This window comes from Gymnoscopelus braueri (genome assembly GCF_963280865.1).
Source record: "Gymnoscopelus braueri genome assembly, chromosome: 11".
NCBI lineage: Eukaryota > Metazoa > Chordata > Actinopteri > Myctophiformes > Myctophidae > Gymnoscopelus > Gymnoscopelus braueri.
This window is the reverse complement of record NC_137613.1, coordinates 3,455,673-3,477,703: the sequence shown is the minus strand read 5'-3', so window position 1 is coordinate 3,477,703 and position 22,031 is coordinate 3,455,673. Positions and strand designations below refer to the sequence as shown.

General features: G+C 40.6%; 3 protein-coding genes across 3 annotated transcripts in view; 1 reads left to right on the top strand and 2 right to left on the bottom strand.

Annotated features, from left to right (window-relative positions):
- LOC308094999 (NACHT, LRR and PYD domains-containing protein 12-like) overlaps window positions 1-22,031 on the bottom strand; it is a 518,863-nt gene that overhangs the window by 30,164 nt on the left and 466,668 nt on the right. The window lies entirely within an intron of this gene.
- LOC308094996 (NACHT, LRR and PYD domains-containing protein 3-like) overlaps window positions 1-22,031 on the bottom strand; it is a 569,186-nt gene that overhangs the window by 357,994 nt on the left and 189,161 nt on the right. The gene's annotated exons all lie outside the window — the stretch shown is intronic.
- On the top strand, window positions 10,495-11,122 carry LOC308094789 (putative G-protein coupled receptor 34; the record flags this gene model as incomplete). The annotated part of the gene is made up of 2 exons (XM_080441615.1): window positions 10,495-10,719; window positions 10,805-11,122. The coding sequence occupies 2 exons, from the start codon at window positions 10,495-10,497 to the stop codon at window positions 11,120-11,122; spliced, it is 543 nt and encodes a 180-aa protein (XP_080297741.1).

Below are 22,031 nucleotides of genomic sequence, written 5' to 3'. Positions count from 1 at the left end.
GCTATGAGTTTGTATATCTGCTTTTGAATAGCCAAAGTATAAAATATGGATAAAGGGGTTAAAATGATTGTGACTCTTTATTATTACATTTTGCTGGGGACCCCCCTGGTACCCCCCAAGAACCAATGTGTTAAGGTATAGGGTCAGATATCATGGTAAGACAATCTGAGGCAGAGCTGGGCGGGTCTTGTCTTTGTCTCCCTGGTGCAAACACACACACAGGAAACACTCACTCCTCTCCACAGGCGTGTGTGCACACACACACACACACACACACACACACACACACACACACACACACACACACCACACACACCACACACACCACACACACCACACCCACACACCCACGCACACACACACACACACACACACAATGACGAGTTCAAGCATGATCTTTCTATCACCGTCTATATTCCAGGCAGAACTAAACAGAGTGATTTGAAGACATGCTTCCTATATCAACAGTACAGACAGTGGGTTGTGTTTATAATACTTTTACTCATTCAGATTCAGGCAAACATTTAGATTAATTTGTTGTATTAATTATTTATTAAATACCAAGTGGTTCTAGTATGGTATAAAACACTTCAACAACATTAACCCCTTCACCCCTCTGTTCTTAGTAAAACACACCTGGCTCTGTCCTTGGACAGCTTTTTTCCCCCTCTACACCAAATCTCTTTGCCAAAAATAGCCGATCTACAAGCTCACAATGCAATGCCACACGTTCCCCCCAGAATAGGGTGTGTGGGGTTGAAGTGGTTAACATTCTTAACACCAGACTAGAGAGATTATTGCTATAGTGTATTGTTTACAATCTTTTACCCTGCAATAATCTTTATGCTTTGATCTGACGAGGCAAAACAAAGAGTCCAGACGGTTCAGTTGACTGACAGGGCAGGTACTTTGACCTGCAACCAACTAACACACACACACACACACACACACACACACACACACACACACACACACACACACACACACACACACACACACACACACACACACACACACACACACACACACACACACACACACACACACACACACACACACACACACACACACACACACACACACACAGTCATATGTAGTGGCACCAACAGTTCAAATATCAACACAACATACAGAAAAACAATAACACTATAATGTACAAACAAAAACAAAAAATGCAGAACAAAACTATGATATACTATATGTACAAACAATAGGGGGGATGAGAGTCAAGGCAATAATAACACTATATGTACAAACAATGGGGGGGGGGGGGGTGAGAGTCAAAGCAAAAAGAGGGCGGGGGGGGGTCGTCTGTCTAACGGGAAAATGGTACTACCTCCTTCTTTAGCCTCCTGAAAGGTGAATTTTCAGGGCTTTTTTAAATGAGCCCAGTGTACTGCATTTTTTGAGCGATGGGTTAGGTTCTTCTAACATTTAAATCATTTGTTAATAAAGTTCACACTTCTTTTCTGCATACCCACCGTGTCGTTTCCTCTTTTTTTGTTGTGGCCTTGGAGCCAGGCCATAACAAATGGGGGCTCGTCTTAAGCTAAAACATTGGTAAGCTACAGAGCTTAGTCGTTTAGGTCGCTTGTGTTTGCAAACAAACGGGTTCAGGTTTGCACCTACCCTGGTGGCAGCAGGGGGGTGGGGCCGTGGGAATTGAGGCTGTGAGGGACGTCAGTGTTGGGGATTTCCTATTCAAATTCATTAAAGAACGATCGGAGGGAGGTGGATTTAGTTAATGGTCACGGGACTTAAATCACGTAAGTACCTTTTCATTGTCAAGTCATAACAGACAAACACACACACAGAGATAACAACCTCACTCAACAACAAAGTGTCACATGACCAAATTCCCCTGAGGTTAAGTAACAGCGTCTCCGCCATATGTGGCAGGCTGCCAATTATAGCAATACTTTGCCAGCCTTTTTGCCTCCTTTTTGGGCATCCCAAGATGGTGAAACCCTCTAACAACCAGTCTGTGGGTATAATGTCCTAGGCTGCCAAATAAAAAACAAATAGTCTGCACCTATAGCCCAGCTATGTAGGAGTGGTTGATATTTAATGACCTTGGTCATAAAGGCTTCCTCTAGGCTAAGGTCAAGGTGCAGGATATCTCTAATACAGACACTTCTCTAGACTCTTCATCAACAACATCTGGTGTATGAGCAGTCAAAGATGTCTGGGTTATCACAGAGATGGATCATGGATGGAATGACACAGGAATGTTCTCACTCTACAACAAAGCATCACATGCCCAAACTCCCCTGAGGTCACATGACTTACTGTCAGCTGTGGAGGTGACTGCTTAACACTTATAAACTGTGATGTGATTCTAAATACAACAAGTTACTTCTAACAGCTTTTAAAAACACCTTTTTACTAACTAGTATTGTAAACATTTACTTTTGCATTTCAACAACATTTGATACAATGACTGAGATTAAAATAGTCTTCAGAGGATTATAATGTTTATTATCATCCAGTGATCTACTGTCACTCTAACCTCAGCACAGCAAGAGACATGACCCGCCCTATTCTGCTTCTGATTGGTTTAGGTTTAAACAAGAGCTATATATCAGATATCATAGTAAGCCAATCTGAAGCAGAGCTGGGCGGGTCTTGCCTTTGTCTCCCTCGTGCAACACACACACACAGGGTACACTCTGCAGGTAGCAGGCGTGTGCTCACCCCCCCGCTCCTCTCACACACACACACACACACACACACACACACACACACACACACACACACACACACACACACACACACACACACACACACACACACACACACACACACACACACACACACACACACACACACACACCATGTGAGTCATCACTGTAAACTGGTTCAACTGTTAGTAGGTAAGATATGACACGTCCTCTCATGCTCTCCTCAGTTGTGAATTTAAACTGGAATGTAATGAGACAAACACGCGTGTGTGCACACACACACACACACACACACACACACACACACACACACACACACACACACACACACACACACACACACACACACACACACACACACACACACACACACACACAACTACAAGTTAGCGTACTTCTAACAACTTTTTAAAAATAGCAGATCCACAAGCTCACAAGGCATATTGTGACTCGTTGTGAGGGCCGGCAGTGGCTCAGACGTAGAGCGGCCAGGTAGAGTGAACTGGAGACCGCAAGGTTACCAGTTCAATCCCGGGCTGGGGCGCTCCCCCAGAGTTAGTGTTGAAGTGTCCTTGAGCAAGACGCTGAACCCCTAATTGCTCCTGATGAGCAGGTTGGTGCCTTGCATGGTTTCCTCCTCCAGGTGTGTGAATGTGTGTGTGTGAATGTGTGTGTGAATGTGTGTGTGAATGTGTGTGTGAATGGTTGAATGTAATGCACAATCTATGTAAAGCGCTTTGGATAAAAGTGCTATATAAATGCACCATTTTACATTTGACCGTGTGTGTTAGTGTGTCCGTCCGAGCACAGCCTCAACAGCTGCAGCTGATTGCAACACAAAGATGCAACCAGTTACACTAATTCAACACAAACATGCAACCAGTTACACTAACTCAACACAAACATGCAACCAGTTATAGTAATTCAACACAAAAAGGATATAGTGGAACACATGCGCCACTAAAGACATGCATGCACACCAAACTTGCCACCAACACTGGTCAGAGGTCAGAGGTCAGCAGGTGTCACACAGGGAAGTTCACTTTCTACATGAACTAGTTCAAAGTTCAGTTCACACATTTTAAAATGAACTAATTCACATAATTCTAAATGTTGAACTAAAGCTATGAGCTTGTATATCTGCTATTTTTGAATAGCCAAAGTATAAAATATGGATAAAGGGGTTAAAATGATTGTGACACTTTATTAACACATTTCGCTGGGGACCCCCCTGGTACCCCCCCAAGGACCCCTGGGGATCCCCGGACCCCACTTTGAGAACCAATGTGTTAAGGTATAGGGTCAGATATCATGGTAAGCCAATCTGAGGCAGAGCTGGGCGGGTCTTGCCTTTGTCTCCCTGGTGCAATAACACACAGGAAACACTCACTCACGCGCACGCAGACAAGTTCAAGCATGATCTTTCTATCAGCGTCTATATTCCAGGCAGAACTAAACAGTGATTTGAAGACATGCTTCCTATATCAACAGTAGCCTACAGGTTGTGTTTATAATACTTTTACTCATTCAGATTCAGACAAACGTTTAGATATTAAATACCAAGTGGTTCTAGTATAATGTATAAAACACTTCAACAACATTAACCCCTTCACCCCTCTATTCTTAGTAAAACACAACTGGCTCTGTACTTTTTTCCCTCTACACCAAATCTCTTTGCCAGAAATAGCAGATCTACAAGCTCACAATGCATCACAACGCCACACTTTCCCCTCAGAATAGGGTGTGTGGGGTTCAAGTGGTTAACACTCTTAACACCAGACTAGAGAGATTATTGCTACAGTGTATTGTCTAAAATCTCTTACCCTGCAATAATCTTCACGTCACACCAGTCAAATAATCATATTTGAACTGGGGACCCCCCACCCCCCCCCCCCCACCCTGACAATCACTTGCAGCGGCAGCGATAGGGGGTGCTTGGAGGTGCTATAGCACCTCCAAAGAAGTCCATAGCACCATAGCACCCCCAACAAATGCTCAACCAGTCAGCAAATACAAATATTTTTGTTAAAATCTTAACCGAATTAACCAAATTAAGGTAAAAAAAAAAACAAAATTCTCTCCCGCGTGCATGCGTTAGCACCTCCATTAATAGTCAAGCTCCCTTCCAGCTCCTCCATCAAAAATTGTCTGGAGCCGCCGCTGATCACTTGGAATTGTAGGCATTTAATTTAGTTTGACTCGGTTCCACAGATAAATATTGTGAAAATAGCAGATCTACAAGCTGGCACTGGGAGGCGTTGTGAGCTTGTAGATCTGCTATTTTCACAACGTTTGCCTCTTTCTTACGGAATATACGAATATTTGACAATTTGGCCAATTTGGTATTAAAAAGTAATTAAATTGTAACTTTATAAATGTGCAGATACCTTGTTTACACTTATACTGTATGTTGGTTTGTTTACTGTTGAGAGAGAAAACAATGTTACACATTAAGATAATCATCTGGGGACCCCCTAAAATAATGTGGGACCCACAGGTTAGGAAACACTGATCTAACATACAGGCGATGTACTCTCACAGTAACATGAGCCAAAGCAGCATGTCACACAGTAACATGGCAGAGAGGAGTGATGATTGGTTAACGTAGGGTTAAATATCAGGTTAAGCCAATCAGAGACAGAGTTGGGCGGGTCTTGCCTTCCGGGGAAAATACACACACATTCTGTCTACCACAGACACATTCACCACCGTATGATGACTCCTCCCCTCTTTTCTTTTTTCGTCAGGGAACAAAAAACAACTCGCTCTCACACACACACAGCGTACACACACGCACGCACACACACACACACACACACACACACACACACACACACACACACACACACACACACACACACACACACACACACACACACACACACACACACACACACACACACACACACACACACACACACACACACAGAGAGAGAGAGAGAGAGAGAGCAGGGGTGGTGTTATGTAACAACCGGTTTCCAAGTTAAATAATGCTTCATATATGAACCATTGTGTTCACCTCACTACTACAGTTTTATCTGATCTTCACAACATGTTGTTACCTGACCTTCTTTTTAAAAGTAACTTGCCCAACACTGTGTGTGAGAGAGAGAGAGAGAGAGAGAGAGAGAGAGAGAGAGAGAGAGAGAGAGAGAGAGAGAGAGAGAGAGAGAGAGAGAGAGAGAGGGAGAGAGAGACAGAGAGACAGAGAGACAGAGAGAGACAGAGAGGGGTGGGGGGGGGGACTGCCAGAGGGAGAGAAAGTCAGAATGAGAGCGATGGGCGAGGGAGGGGTAATTCTTTGAGACACACATCTGGGTTTTTGACCAATAAGCACCTTTGTTTATACCTTCTAAGGGTCAAACAAGAGAATCACATGACGTTGATCCCCTTCCTCCATTCGCTCATACTATGTCATGACATACAGTATGTTTAGGCAGAAGAATCATTAAGAAGCAATGCTTCGGCCCGGACGGCTGGCACAGCGGTCCGGCCACCTAGGCTCCAATTTAGCCTGAAAACGCATTGCGGGTTCGAGTCCCGTTCCCGACGATCTTTGCTGCATGTCTCTCTCTCCCTGTTTCCTGTCTGTCTGTCTGTCTGTCTGTCTGTCTGTCTGTCTGTCTGTCTGTCTGTCTCTACTGAAAACTATAAATAAAGGCCAAAAAGACCCCAAACATATATTAAAAAACAAAGAAGCAATACTTCATTGTTTGTATATTCAACGTTTATGACTGAGTCATTGTATAAACACCATCAACTATATAATACCAGAATAGATACATTAGTTCTAGTAAAGTGATTAAAACACTTACCCTATATTAATCTTTATGCTTTCATCCAGTGTGGCAAAATGGAGTCCATGCTGTTCAGCTCTCTGTGGTGTTGTGTCAAAATGGTGGACTGTGAATAAACACATAAAGTTCTATCATACAGGTAGTGTCTACAGTGATGGGGAGGAGTCACTGAGTATTTAACCCTGTGAGGACAAGCCAGGTGAAGTGAGGTTATGTGAGGACAGAGAGAGAGAGAGAGGAAACATGTTGTTACAGTGTATTCATGTACTTTACATTGATGTTTCATGAACATATCTGTATCAGTGTGTTTTACATTGTGTTGTAGTTGTGTCTAGTCTCCCTCTCTCTATCTCTCACTTGCTCCTGTCTCTCGCTCTCACACACACATGCATGCAGCACACATGTGGGCACTTGCACTCTCTCACACACACACACACACACACACACACACACACACACACACACACACACACACACACACACACACACACACACACACACACACACACACACACACACACACACACACACACACACACACACACACACAGAGGAGGGGTGGTGTTATGTAACAACCGGTTTCCAAGTTAAATGATATATGCAGCATTGTGTTCACTTCACTACTACAGTTTTATCTGATCTTCACAACATGTTGTTACCTGACCTGCTGCTGAAATAAGTTGAAACATTGTTCATGTTTAATGTTTATATACTGAGAGGTCTGTCTGTCTGTCTGTCTGTCTGTCTGTCTGTCTGTCTGTCTGTCTGTCTGTCTGTCTACTTAGTTACTTTACACCACTGCATATAAGACCTGAACAGATAATATTTCAGTCTCTTATTCAAACACAAAGACCTGAACAGCATACAACAGAATGAAGCAAAGCACACTATGTATGTTTATGTACTGTGACTGGAAACTGATTGTTTAGTTACACTTTAGTTGTGTGACTTAGTAATAAAGTAAATAAATGAAAGTACTGTAAGTGTATCTTCTGGAAATGTTCGCCTATAATGGCATGTAAAAAATAGGGATTGATTATTAATCGATAATTGTATTAAATTATTGATTCTTTTTAAATAATCGATTCAATTGATTAGTCTGATTAACTGTTACAACCATAAATCCATCATCAAACTGGAAAACGGTTGAGTCTCCACTGCTCAGTCCATAGGGTGGTCCATGTCATGTTTGGGGCTTGTTTTCTAAAGTAGCTTATTTGGGATTGCTTCATAATGTTTAAACCAGTAGATCTCAAACATGTTCACGTTCACATGATGCCACAACACATTCCATCTCTTGCTCACCTTCCAGCTATGTTCCAGCTCTTGTATCCTTTGGCTGCCTAGAGAGCATCAGGAGTGAAGTACAACTTCTGAGGGTTCCCAACTTAAGGTCAGACTTGTAAATGGTCAAATCATAACCATAGCAAACAGTCTTAGACAGAGGTTGAGCAGGGGAGCCTTAAGACACAAAAGACAGAGACAAGAGGTTACATCATCAATTAAACTACCTGAACATCAAAGGGCTTGTTGGGGATGAGAGTCTATAGTCTGTAAATAAATCTATTAATATGTATTATTTGAGGTAATTTGTTCATGTTCCTTCTCTGTGGCCTGATGTCCTTGATCAGTTTGAACCTGTATCTCTCTCATGTTGTCAATCATCTGTGGCCAGTGGTGGAAAAAGTACTCACATGTTTTACTTAAGTAAAAGTATCAATACTGCAATGTAAAAAATATACTCTGTTACAAGTAAAAGTCCGGAATTCAAAATGTACTTGAGTAAAAGTACAAAAGTATTGGTATCAAAATGTACTTAAAGTAGAAAGTACTCAAATCTAGGTGAACCAACCACACACACACACACACACACACACACACACACACACACACACACACACACACACACACACACACACACACACACACACACACACACACACACACACACACACACACACACACACACACACACACACACACACACACAGGTGTCAGCAGGATGTTCTTACATGTCGTTGTTGTCCAAAACTGTTACTTTTTATTAGTTAAAGAAAAGCATGTTAAAAGTAGTGAAAATATCAGATCTACAAAGGCGTTGTGAGCTTGTAGATCAGCTATTTTCACTGCTTTTGTGTGAAACACTCTTCTATAATGAAGTAGGGCATTCATTTATGAAAAAAACAAAGGTATAAATGTGGAGATAAGAGGTTCGTGCCTGACAGAGATGATATGTGGTTTATGTGCAGAGAATCACACTGATGAGCAGTGGTGGAAAGTAACTAAGTACATTTACTCAAGTAGGCTTCTGTACAACTCTGAGGTGCTTTTACTTTACTCAAGTCCCCTGGACTTTTTCCTGTTTTTCTTTTGGTCTTAATGTGTGACTGTACCTCGTGCTGTTTACATGTCTGTCTAATAAAGTATTTATACCTTTTTTTACTCCAATACAATTATTTAAGTTAAAAGCTACTTTGTAGATTTTGATTATTAATTGACTGATTTTAAAGTGATGTTAAAAAAGATAAATACAAGTAGGATACAATGTATTCACTGGAATAACACGTCAAGGATCAGAAAACACAACAAAGTCAGAGACGTATTTTCCATGGTGGACTCTTGGTCTTGTACAAACAGACATAACATTAAATACTTTACCTTTGTACAGTAAGTATATTCTGATGCCAATACCTTTGTACTTTTACTAAAGTAAAATTCAGAATACAGGATTTTATGTAACAGAGTATTTCTTGTGGTATTTCTACTTTTACTTGATAACATCAGAGTACTTGTTCCCACGACAGCGGATGAGGAAGGGGGGGGGGGGGGGGGGCAGAGATTAGATGAGGTGTGCAGAGTTGCCATGTCTGCTTATTATAAGTGACTTTGGGCTTGTTTTTCTGTAAAGTCTCTTGTAAATGTTGAGGGTTGGGTGTTTTTGGGGGTCTTGTTTCTAAAGTGTAGTTGCTTATTTGGTCTTGCTTCCTAGTGTTGTTTAAACCAGTGGTTCTCAATGATTTCCACGGACCCCCATCTGAGAATGTTTTGTGCCAGGGACCCTCCATACAAGATTTGTCTGTCTGTCTGTCTGTCTGTCTGTCTGTCTGTCTGTCTGTCTGTGTGTGTGTGTGTGTGTGTGTGTGTGTGTGTGTGTGTGTGTGTGTGTGTGTGTGTGTGTGTGTGTGTGTGTGTGTGTGTGTGTGTGTGTGTGTGTGTGTGTGTGTGTGTGTGTGTGTGTGTGTGAGATAATGCGGCCTACAGTAGTCGATTCCTTTGGGCTTGTTTTCGTAGACCTGGCCGCTTGTTTCTCTTGCTAAATCTGGCAACACTGGAGGTACACTGCACAAAGTAAAGACGGAGAAAAAAGGAGAAGAGAGAGAGAGCACAACATTGTGTAAGTTTTAAAAATGTATGTATTTGTTTGTTGTTTTGTAAACTGGTTTATTAATCTAATGAAATAATTACAAATAACATTTGGCTGTTAAATAACACTTCACCTTTCAAAGGCTGAATTTAGGACACATAACTGAAACACTAAGAATGCATCATGTTAATAATAATTTGGTTCGGTCTATGAAAACAAGCCCAAAAAAAGGGCAAATAATACATACAAATTAGTTTTACCACTTGAACCCTATATCATTTACATCAGCTATTAGAAAAGAGCATATCTACAAGTTCACTTGTGAGCTTGTAGATATGCTATTTTATATATTTTTTATCTTGAAAAAAATCAGTATTTGGAATATTTTTGAAACATTTTTAACAACACACATGATGTTCAGGAAGGTGTTCCGTTAAGGAGGTGTTCAGTCAGGGAGGTGTTCAGTCAGGGAGGGAGGTGTTCAGTTAGGGGGGTGTTCAGCTATTTAGACAATCTTGGAGGTGCAAAGAACTACTGCCAAAGTTAAGACATCATTTAGTTCTTATTGACCTGGTGTAACCTGTAAACGTTTGCCTATTTTCACAATTTATTTATGCCAACATTTTACAATTAAATACAGGCGTAAGAAGGCATGAACGGCGCCGTGGCCGACCTGCTGCTGCTGGCCTGCCTGCCCTTCAGGGTGCACTACCTCGCCAACGGGAACCAATGGGACCTGGGCTCTGTGGCGTGCAACCTGGTGACCAACGTGTTCTACATGAACATGTACGTGAACATCGCCATGTTGGGCCTCATCGGCCTGGACCGCCATGTCTGGCTGAGGCGCCGCGGCGACGTCCAACAACAAGTGCTTCATGTACACGCGGTGGAGAGACACCAGGCGCATAGCGTACATTAATACGGCTCTGGAGGTGATGTTCTGGGTGGTTTTCATGGTGCAGGTGGTCTCCTACGGGAAGATGGCCACCAGCCGCTACGGACGCGCGGCCAGGAAGTCTCTCTTTGTCCTCTTCCTGTTCACCGTGTGCTTTGTGCCGTACCACGCCTTCCGTCCCGTCTACGTCCTCTCCCAGCTCCACCAATCATCGTCCTGCGACTATATGAGCCTGATGTACCGGACCAATCAGGTGATGGTGTTGTTCTCCGCCCTCAACAGCTGCCTGGATCCCGTCATGTACTTCCTGCTGTCCGGCTTGATGCACAAAGCGGCTGCGCGTGCCCTAGACACGCATTCATACAGGATACGGGACGGAGAATGACTTTAAAGGGCAAGACCACTTTGGTAGAGGTTTGGGTTGTGTAGTTAGCCTACTTTGTCATGATGTAACTCCAAAGGTGGACAAGAAATATAAAATAATTGCTCCATTGATTAGAAATTGATAATTCAAAATATGCTCCTCATTGACTTACATTGTACGGTAAAACAGATCTCAAAGTCACTATTTTAGCACATAAACGAACACAAACAAAGCTGATTCAGACAATATAGAACATCACCAAACCCAGTACTGTTAGTTTTTTTTTATAAAAATGTCAACTTCCAGCTTATTTTAGTATTTGAATATCTGGATCCGGATCCGTGGATCCAGTTTGGGTTTTCTACTTAATAAAAATAGCAAAATCATTCTGTGTTATACCGTAAATAGAGCTGTTATACCGTACAATGTGAGTCAATGAGGAGCATATTTTGAATGATTCATTTCTAATAAATGGAGCAATTATTTTTCTTTTCTTGTCCATGCACATCTGGAGTTACATCATGGCAAGGTAACTACACAACCCAAACCTCTACCAAAGTGGTCTTGCCATTTAATAAATGAATATTATGTTATTGGATTCACTGGGTTCTGTGTGATGTCAGAATGTTGATGCCAGTATGAAATTAACAGAGAGAAATAGTGCTCTGGTGAAATATATGTTATGAACGCCTGCACATCCCAGTACACTAGCATCCTAAAGCTCCTTAAAAAGAATACAAATAAATGAGTTAGGTAAAGTTGATCCCTAAACTCCACCCCAGAACACATCTTCTCCCTGTTCATTGTATTACCATCAAGTGGAGGAGAGAGTATCACACATAAAACAAACGTGATATAAAACAAGGTGGTAACCAAAATATCTACTCAATACTTTTTTCTAAGGTCAGCAATGTACAGTTATTCCACAAGAGGGTGCTGCTCCACAAGCTGTGTACCTTAGTAGCAGATTCAAAAGCTGTATCATGGGAAAGAACCAGTTAGTATATTATACCATGCAGCAGTTCTATGGAATGGGTCCTTCTGGTCGATTGACACGGTCACAACTTTTTTCTGTTCTGGCCCCACAGAGGTGGAATGAACTTCCCACTGATGTCAGGACAGCAGAGTCACTGCCCATCTTTCGCCGCAGGCTGAAAACCCACCTCTTCAGGAAACACTACCCTTCCTCTTTGCCTGGCCTACTTGTTGTTAACTAGTTGTACAAACTCTTGTTTTATTGTTGTATTGTTTTATTGGATCTTGTTTAGTCAATACACTTATTTGTTTTAGCTTGTGCTCATTTGATTTTGCTATTTTGTCTCATCTGTTTAAGAAAGTAGGTAGCTGATATATTGCACTTTTACCTTAGCGCTAGGTATACTCTTGGTTGCTTGTTTATGCAGGAAATGCACTTAAAGACTTCTGGTGATTAGTAGTTTCGTTCCCTACCTATGTTGAATGCACTTATTGTAAGTCGCTTTGGATAAAAGCGTCTGCTAAATGACTGTAATGTAATGTAATGTATATGGAATGGGTTACCTGCAAGCCAAGTGGATTATTGTAGCTCTATGGTTCACTTCAAATCCTCCATAAAGATCTGCTGAATAGCAGCTGAACCTCATTATAACCATTTATTATTAGTTGAGTTGGAACACGTTCCTTTTACAGTAGCCATGTCGTTCTTTGATATTTTACTTGTTTAGTCCATTAAAAATGTATGAATGTATTTATGGTTGATTATATCTTTCTCTATGACTCTGCTAACACACAGACACCACAATGGAAATAGGGGCCTGACTGATAACATGAATATCAAAAAATGAATATCAAATATCTAAATACTGAATCAAGCAACTTTAAAAACTGTCTGACTGTTTGGCACTTTTATCAGCTTCATATCGTTAAAAAATAGGGTTAAAGGGGAATACCACTCATTTTCAACATTGAACTATGTCTTTAATACAACTTAGAACTTAATAAGAAAAAAGGTGTATTAAAGACATAGTTCAATGTTGAAAATGAGTGGTATTCCCCTTTAAGGTACTGGACTATATGTCAGACCCTCACAACAACTCCAGAGTTCTACCAAGTGGACAAAACAACCAAATGGTTTTATTGCCATTTCTGTGCATGAACTTTGACACTGCAGGTTTCTATGAGCCGTTGATGATGTCATGGCGATGATGTCATCAATGTGCTCTGATCACATCATCATAGTGCTGGTTGGTCCTTTCATCCACCCACGGTTTCTATAGCAACACATAATAACCATGCTGACACAGCCTCAAAATATATGACTCTTAACAGTACCGCATACGATCGCTGTTGCCGGGTAGAAAACTTGTATCTCCATGTATTTTGTTGTATGTTTTTGTCATTCAGTGGTTGTCAAACGTTTTTAATTTCAAGGACCCTTGTAACTCTTGAGAGTACAAATGGTTTGGTACACTCTCAAGAGTTAAGGTAAGGGTCTATTTGGTTCCATTTGGATCCATTTGTACATTGTCAGAGTTACAGACCTGTAAGGCCCCCCCCCCAGCACCCTGGACCCCACTTTCAGAGCCAACTAACCTATTTTATACTTCGTCGCTTGACAGTGTTGTACAAAAAGAAGCGAAAACAGCAGATCTCACAAACACGTAGATGAGACAATTTCACAATTTTTTAAAGACTTGAAAGACAAATGACTGAAAACGTTCCGGCACGACCAAACAAGGGATGATACAGGTTGAAAGTGGTTAATATTCCGGACTAGCCTTTTTATTTTTCTTATATGATGTTATTATTATCCTAGGACCAGCTACAGTAGAACATGTTCATAACTCCATACAGAGTCCACCTCAGATAAAAACCAGAGTGGACGGTCCATGCTCTAGATCGCGTATTTTTATCACGTACTATTAAAGAATTACGCATCTTTATAATTAGCTGTGGTGGACTCGGGATGGAGAAAAAAAATGTTCTATATATACAAAATAATGATGAATGATGAGCATCAATGACTGAATTCCACAAGCACAAAAGAGATCAAAATAAACGTTTACTTTTTTTGTGATTATGCTTTCATTCCCATTGGTGTAATGTTTTTTAAATGTTTAAAATGCTTCTTTTTATTGACCTCTGTATGAATGTATTGCACTGGAGCCGTTGAGCAAAGCAAATTTCCTTCGGGATTAATAAAGTATATATCTATCTATCTATCTATCTATCTATCTTTATCTCTTGAATTGTTTCGATGGGTCAAAAAGTCAAAAAGATTTAAAGGTCTTTTTAGGTTTTAGTTATGCTTTGGGAGGCAAGTGTCCAACGACGTCACATGACGCAAGCGACGTCTAAATGACAGAGATTTGTCACACATGAGAACATGAGAGTGTCGGGTCCATTTGGTTCAGTTTGTACACTCTCAAGGAGCATTCCCACCCAGAGATAAAACTAATATCTGTTGGAGCGTCTCAAGTACATACAGTCAACACAACGACACACCTTCAGAGTTACAGACCCGTGCCGTATGGGGTCCATTTGGGACCCCTGGTGGTCCACGGACCCCACGTTGAGAACCAGTCGCCTACCTCTGGAAAATGTGATAAAAATGTAAATGTATCCCAGACGCCGTCATAAAATGTTGCATAATCCCATTGGATTAGGAAGAGGAAGTAAGCTCTTTACCACTGAAGCTACAGTCACTTTCCTTGGTTACATTTTGTGGCGACAGACACATAAACTTTATATAATAAAGTAATATATAATAAAGTAATATAAACTTTGAAATTGTTAAAAACTAAATGAAATGTCATTGTAAAGATGGTAGGCCAAAATCACAAATGTTCCATAACAAACAGCAGGCTGTCAGCTGTCACCTGACTACACTAGAAGCAGTGTCACGTAGCACGTACATGGCAGAGGATGAGTCATCATGTAAGGGGAAATATCTCAGCGTCAGCGCTGTCCAAAAGCCTCTAGAAGAACAGCAGAGAAAAAAAAACTAAATATAGCAAAACTACCGAAAATGTCTTCAATATTTCAACCGACACAAACGGATGTTACTGCGAGTCCCCACGCAGGCCTCCCTGCGGGAGGCAGTTACTATGGAAACGAACGCCAAGCATGAAGACGCAGAGGTCCGGCTGTTAGCCTTAACACTGAGGCAGCCTCAGTGTTTAGGGGAGCGTTAACACTGAGGCTCAGTGTTAAGTTTCCCCTAAACACTGAGGCAGACTCAGTGTTAAGGCTCCCCTAAACACTGAGGCTCAGTGTTAAGGCTCCCCTAAACACTGAGCTGTACATGAAGCAGATCCAGCATGTAGTCTAGAGCAGTAGGCAACTTCTCAAACCTTTTCATGTCAAGGACCCCCACAATGATATGTAGGATATTAGGCTGCGGACACCCATCTCAAAAACATTTTGTGCCAGGGATTTTTCAAAAATAGCAGCTCTACAAGCTCATAGTGCAGCACTCGGTGCCGCGCTATGAGCTTGTAGATCTACTATTTTTGAATAGCCAAACAAAGTGTGTGTGTGTGTGTGTGTGTGTGTGTTAGGCTCTATGGACACTTGTGTTACATATAGATATCATCCTTTGGTAGAACATATTAAGGTCTTAGGATTCTATCACCTTATTGTCCTTGTGTTAGTTAAGGAGTCTGGGCCACGTTCACTGACTAGTTCTCTGTGGACTGACATTCTGGGAAGATTGTAAAAGACAAATAATGCAAAACAAGAGGCTGAAATACTGTTCTATCTCAGCTCTCATAGACAGTCTGTCTATCTGGAGAAGACAATGTTTCATCCAAAAAATAGCAGATGTACAAGCTCATAGCGCGGCACTCCACGCCGCGCTATGAGCTTGTATATCTGCTATTTTTGAATAGCCCAAAGAAATGTAAAAGAAATGACACAGATGTGTTCCCGGTCCTGATGGATTAAACACACAACTGGAGCTTTAAACACTAAAGGCAGAAACACAAATACTGTAAAAGTGAAACAAACCAAAACACAGGTGTGTGTGTGTGTGTGTGTGTGAGCAGCAGTAATGGCTGCCATCAATCTGACTGCTTAGACCTTTAGATTCAACTACACACAATAAACTAAAACACAATCACCACATTTCTGGTAAAACCCTCAAGACAAGCTTTGTTTTACATCACAGAGCTTATTTTGAACATGTTTTATGTTCTAATACTTTATTTACCTGAACAAACAGGGACAAACTGATGTTGTTCTTTCTCTCTTCCTTGAAGAAAGACGTCACCTGACCACCTGGAACTACCTGTGTCTCTCACAGGTGGAGTCGCCCCCTTGTGGTGAAACGTGGGATAGGTCTTTTCCTATACTGCTCATTCCAAGACACAAAAAGGCTCTTAAACATACAAGAAACATACATGATAAAACACACATGTGGGGCTGCCTCAGTGTTTAGGGGAGCCTTAACACTGAGGCTGCCTCAAATGTGTGTAGATCTAATGTTTTGTAGATCTAATGTTCCCCTCAGAAAAGGAATTCTAGGGTTCAAGTGGTTAATGTAAAATAAACTAAATCCTATCACACAAAGATTTGGTGGACCCCCTATAGTAGCTCTGAGGACCCCCTAGGGGTCCCGGACCCCCTGTTGAAGACCCCTGATGTAGACAGTGTCCTAACATACATTTAACAATGAAACAAAATGCATATAAAGATATGCAGTTAAAATGTTTTTGTATAATTGTTGTGCTATTGCTCGTTTAGATGTTTGAATGTTCATGAAAGACAATGGACTGGACCTGATGGGGAAAGCTTCAGAGTAAAGAGCTGGGTGGGACTTGAACCCTCGAACCTCTGGATCATGTAGACAGAGCTTCAACACACTGTGCTGCCTGCTGCCTTGCTTCATCACAGTCTTCATTCTGCTTTGATTAACAACAAACAATGATACAATAAAAAGAAGAAAAAAAACTTACAACAGCATATTAGTCTATGGTTTGTTGTGTTGCTTGTCTAGATGTTTGAAGGTTCAGAAACCACAATGTCTCTGACTTTTATGTCATTATCCATTTGTCTTTTGATGAAGCTTAACATAAAATGTAACACAGTGGCTCAATGGATCAAGAGTCTGCCTACAAAATGGGAAGTTGAAAGTTTGATTCCCAGCTCTGACACAGAGTGAACGTGTCCCCAACATCTTGCCAACTGTTGAATACTTATTTTGTGTGTCCGTGGGGGTCCGTGGCCAAATGCATATCAATGTGGGGGTCCTTGACAACAAAATGTTTGAGAACCACTGAGCAGAAGGTCACAGGTTCAAGTCCCGACTCCAACAGTGTGTCTGAGTGTTCTTAAGTAAGACACTAAACTCCAACCTGCTCCTCTGTGGGCAGACATCAGCTGGGCAAAGCTGAAAGCTCCATTTCTCCCACAAGATCAAATAGGTCTAATTAGAAGATGAATAAAGCTGCTATCGGGCAGAATGCCTCGTTTCTTAAAGCACAAGTTAGTGAAAATAGCAGATCTACAAGCCCACAAGCTTGTGGATTGGCTTTTCTCGCTATTTTATTAAATGTGTTTTTAATAATAAAAAAGGAATGGGTTTGGACACAATATTATATATATATATATATATTAGTGAATGAAATGTATAATGTATTAAATAAAATAGGTAAAATCAAATACATCTTAAAAAATTAGAGTGAGCAACACTTTATTAGCAAAAAAGTATGTTATTGATATCCTGATAGGACAGTGATAAAAAGCCACAAGGAACCTTAGTTTTGGAGATTCCTCTAGATAATAACAAGAATAACTTTTAACAGAGTATTTCACTACACAATACAATACAATAGACTGCAGTATTGATACTTTTACTTGAGTAAAAACTGTGAGTACTTCTTCCATCACTGTATTAAAGCACATAACTGCTGTCTATTTTAATGCAGTTCAAACGTGCAGATCCCCATAATGTCCAGCAGATGGCAGTGCAAAACCATATCTTTTATATAGATGAACGATTGATTGATTCTTTCACAGTCGATACAAAACAAAGACATGACACAATCACAACCACTTTATCCATGTATTTGTTTTTGATTTTGATTTACAAGCTCGCAGATATATAATATTTGAAGAACGAAAGTGTGGACCCCCAGAAGCAAATATTTGAGTTAAAAATGTTCGCTTTAAAAATATATATATATTCAAAGATATGCACACATTTTTGATTTAAAAAAAATAGCAGATCTACAAGCTTATAGTACGGCACTCGGTGCCGCGCTATGAGCTTGTATATCTAATATTTTTTTAATAGCCAAAGCTAGGTGGTTAAAATGATTGTGACACTATGTTAACTAATTTCGCTGTGGACCCCCCAACATGTTGTGTTGCCTGACAGAGCTATAAGTGTATTCTGAACCCATTAAGACCGGGAACGCATCTGTGTCATTTTAACATTTATTTGGGCTATTAAAAAACAGCATAATCTACAAGCTCATAGCGCGGCACCGGGTGCCGCACTATGAGCTTGTAGATCTGCTGTTTTCCAAATCCTTACAGTTTGTTGCTCGGTGGTGATCCAACTTTTCCATGTCAAGGACCCCCAAAATCATATGTATTTGGCCTTGGACCCTGCAAATAAAAGGTGTGAGAACCACTAGTACTAGTGGACTCATAATGTGTCATATAGTGTCGTAGTAAATCAGTGTCATACATATTCTGAAGAAAACCTGGAGACTGACATTCAGTAATTGGTTCTCATGATCAAAATAAGAACAATAATGTTACGTAAAACAGAGAATCTAAGTCTTTACCACGGACACATTGATGAGCCCTGCTGCATGGCCATGGGCAGAAAGATGAAGAAACTGGACGTATGATTCTCATTGTAAAAACATATAAATATGATACAGTATGTAATGATAGGATATAATATGATACAGTATGTAATGATGGATATATTATGATACTGTATATAATAATATAATATAATATGATAAATGTCTCATTCTTGGTCTAGTGTGATGAATGCACTGAAGTGGAATGAGAGCTGGATGAACACGTTTATGAATAAACATTTTATCTTTGAATGAGTGTGAGCAGAAAAATGATGGAGATGGCGTTGTTTGGAACTTGTTCAGATCACCAACATATTGGAAGGGGTATAAAGCAGAATCTTGCCTTTATATCTTTATTAGCAAGAAGAAGGATACTATTGGAGTGGAAATCACCACTGGCCCCTAAAGCATCTGTATGGCTTAAAGACCTCACAATGTACCTACATTTGGAGAAAATTAAATTTAATCTGAGAGGATCACCGGGAAAATTCGATCAGGTGTGGGGCCCTATGATTACATATATAACTAAATTAAAGACGTTACAGGACAGATAAAGCAAACACCACCATCGACACGTTGACAAGCTCTAGGTTAATACATGCTAAAGGAAGAAAATAACGGATTCCTACTTTCCTTTTTTGTATACACTCCATATGTACCATGGGGAGGGTTAGCGAGGGAAATCATAATACTTATGAATTGATTATTATGTATTTTTTTATGTTTTATTTTGAGTTATGTAAGTGTATGTTACATGTCTGAATGTTGCATGTTGTATATGGGATTGGAGTGGGGGGTAGTAAGGGCACCAAGTACTTTTGACATCCTATAGCAACTGTATTCCCATGTACTTTTCAAAAGCAATAAATACACATTTAAGAGTGTGAGCAGAAAAATGAAACAATAACATATCACATGTGTTCTGATTATTGTGCACAGTGTATCGTGTTAATGAGGAATCTAAACAGCACAGAGTAAGGATTTCTAATTAATTTAGAGATCTGTTATTTATGGGTGCTCCTGTAGGTCTATCCATCAGTGTGACAGTTTACAGTTGGTAGTAAGCTTTGTATCTATAGTGAGCTGTATTGATTGATTGAATATTTTATCAGGCAGAAATGTAAAACAGCACAAGTACAGTTAATAACACTTTGTCTAAAAGGTCCGTCCAAAAAAGTCCTTGCGGTCTTGTTTCCATTGAGGTCGTGACATGACAACACTATGAATATTAATACACAGGAACAACGACATGTCAAGAATACATTTATTAAACTATTATTACTTCTACACATGATCATACAATAACATGTGAAGAATGAGAATAATATCACATTCATATTCAATGAAAACACAATAATGGAATGAGTGAGGAAACAATGATGTAATAATGAATCAATGAATAAACAATGATTGATTTGAGTTCATAAACACATTTAGTAGATGTTTGAATCCAGAGTGATTGACAAAGTCCAAGATGAGAGTCAAACTATGAGTCAAATCTGCTGTCAAAATGAACACTGCTCACATCACTCGGGTGGCTCAGTGGTAAAGTCCCTGCCCACCACCACGGAGGTTGTGGGTTACAATCCACCGTGGTGCATCCGGCTTTGTCCAACGTCTATGTGAACACAACTGACCCGTGTTCAGGGGAGGGAAGCCGGGCGGGAGGAGGAGGATATATGTCACTGTATGTACTCCTATGGCCGGGGGGGGGGGGGGGGGGAGTGGGACGAAGGCCCTCCGTCCTGCCGGTGGGGGCTCCTCACTGGCAGGTGAGCCAATAGGAGACAACACAGAGATGTGTGTGGGGAGGAATTCATTGGCATGACGACTAAACTGGGGAGAAACTTTGAAAAATCACACCCAGTGTGAAGTGAGCGGTGCTATTTATGAGTTATTAATTTCATCATGCATCTCGGTAGCCAATCACAGCACGTCCTGCGAAGTGACGTGCTTACATTTTTTACATTATTATTAATTTAATCATGCCCTCGCTAGCCATTCACAGTGCGTCTGCGAAGTTTGAAGTTAATTTCATCATGTGTCTCGCTAGCCAATCACAGCACACCCTGCAAAGCTTAGCCTATGGGCGTGTTTTCCACAGCATGGCGTCACAGCGAAAAAAAAAAGTGCACGACGGAAAGAAAAACTTTCACCACAGATGGGTCCTAAACCCTCTTATAGGAGTGGTTGCACCGCTCAAAAATGATGCTACTAAGTTAAAAACATGTAATAAAAATAATGAACACTGCTCACAATGTGTCGCTTTGTGACGTAGATCTTAGATATTAGAGGGGGGGGGGGTGGACCAATTACAAAACCCTATGGGACTCCAGTCAATAAAGTATACAGAGTTAACTGGTTAAGTATAAAGGTTTACAATAAACAATATTGCTACTGTGAGAATTACATGATCAAATATACAGTTTTCCTCAGTCTATTCTTGTGTAAAAATATCAAAAATGAAATACATAAAATGAGTTTGTATCATAAGAGACACAATATGACACTGATATTTACATCATCATCATCATCAGTGTTGATGGACAGTATTTATGATACATATTTATAAATGTATGGAGTGGAGGTTTGTTCACTTCTATCTAATCTAATCTAAGATCTAAAGCTCCCTGTGGTGATGACTCATTTTATACCAGTTTGACATTAATATGGATTTGACCAGGGACCCCCATTTGACCATATTTGTGCCAGGGACCCCCATTTGAACATATTTGTGCCAGGGACCCCCATTTGAACACATTTGTGCCAGGGACCCCCATTTGAACATATTTGTGGCAGGGACCCCCATTTGAACATATTTATGCCAGGGACCCCCATTTGATCATATTTGTGGCAGGGACCCCCATTTGATCATATTTGTGGCAGGGACCCCCATTTGATCATATTTGTGGCAGGGACCCCCATTTGAACATATTTGTGCCACGGACCCCCGAACAACATTTGTGTTGTTACAATTATCAAAAATAATATATAAAAAATCCAATGTTTTTCTTTTTTAAATAGCAGATCTACAAGCTCACAACGCGTTGTGAGCTTGTAGATCTGCTATTTTCAAATAGCCAATGTAAAAAGGGGGTTAACGTGTTTAAACTGATCTTGAGACCACTGGTTAT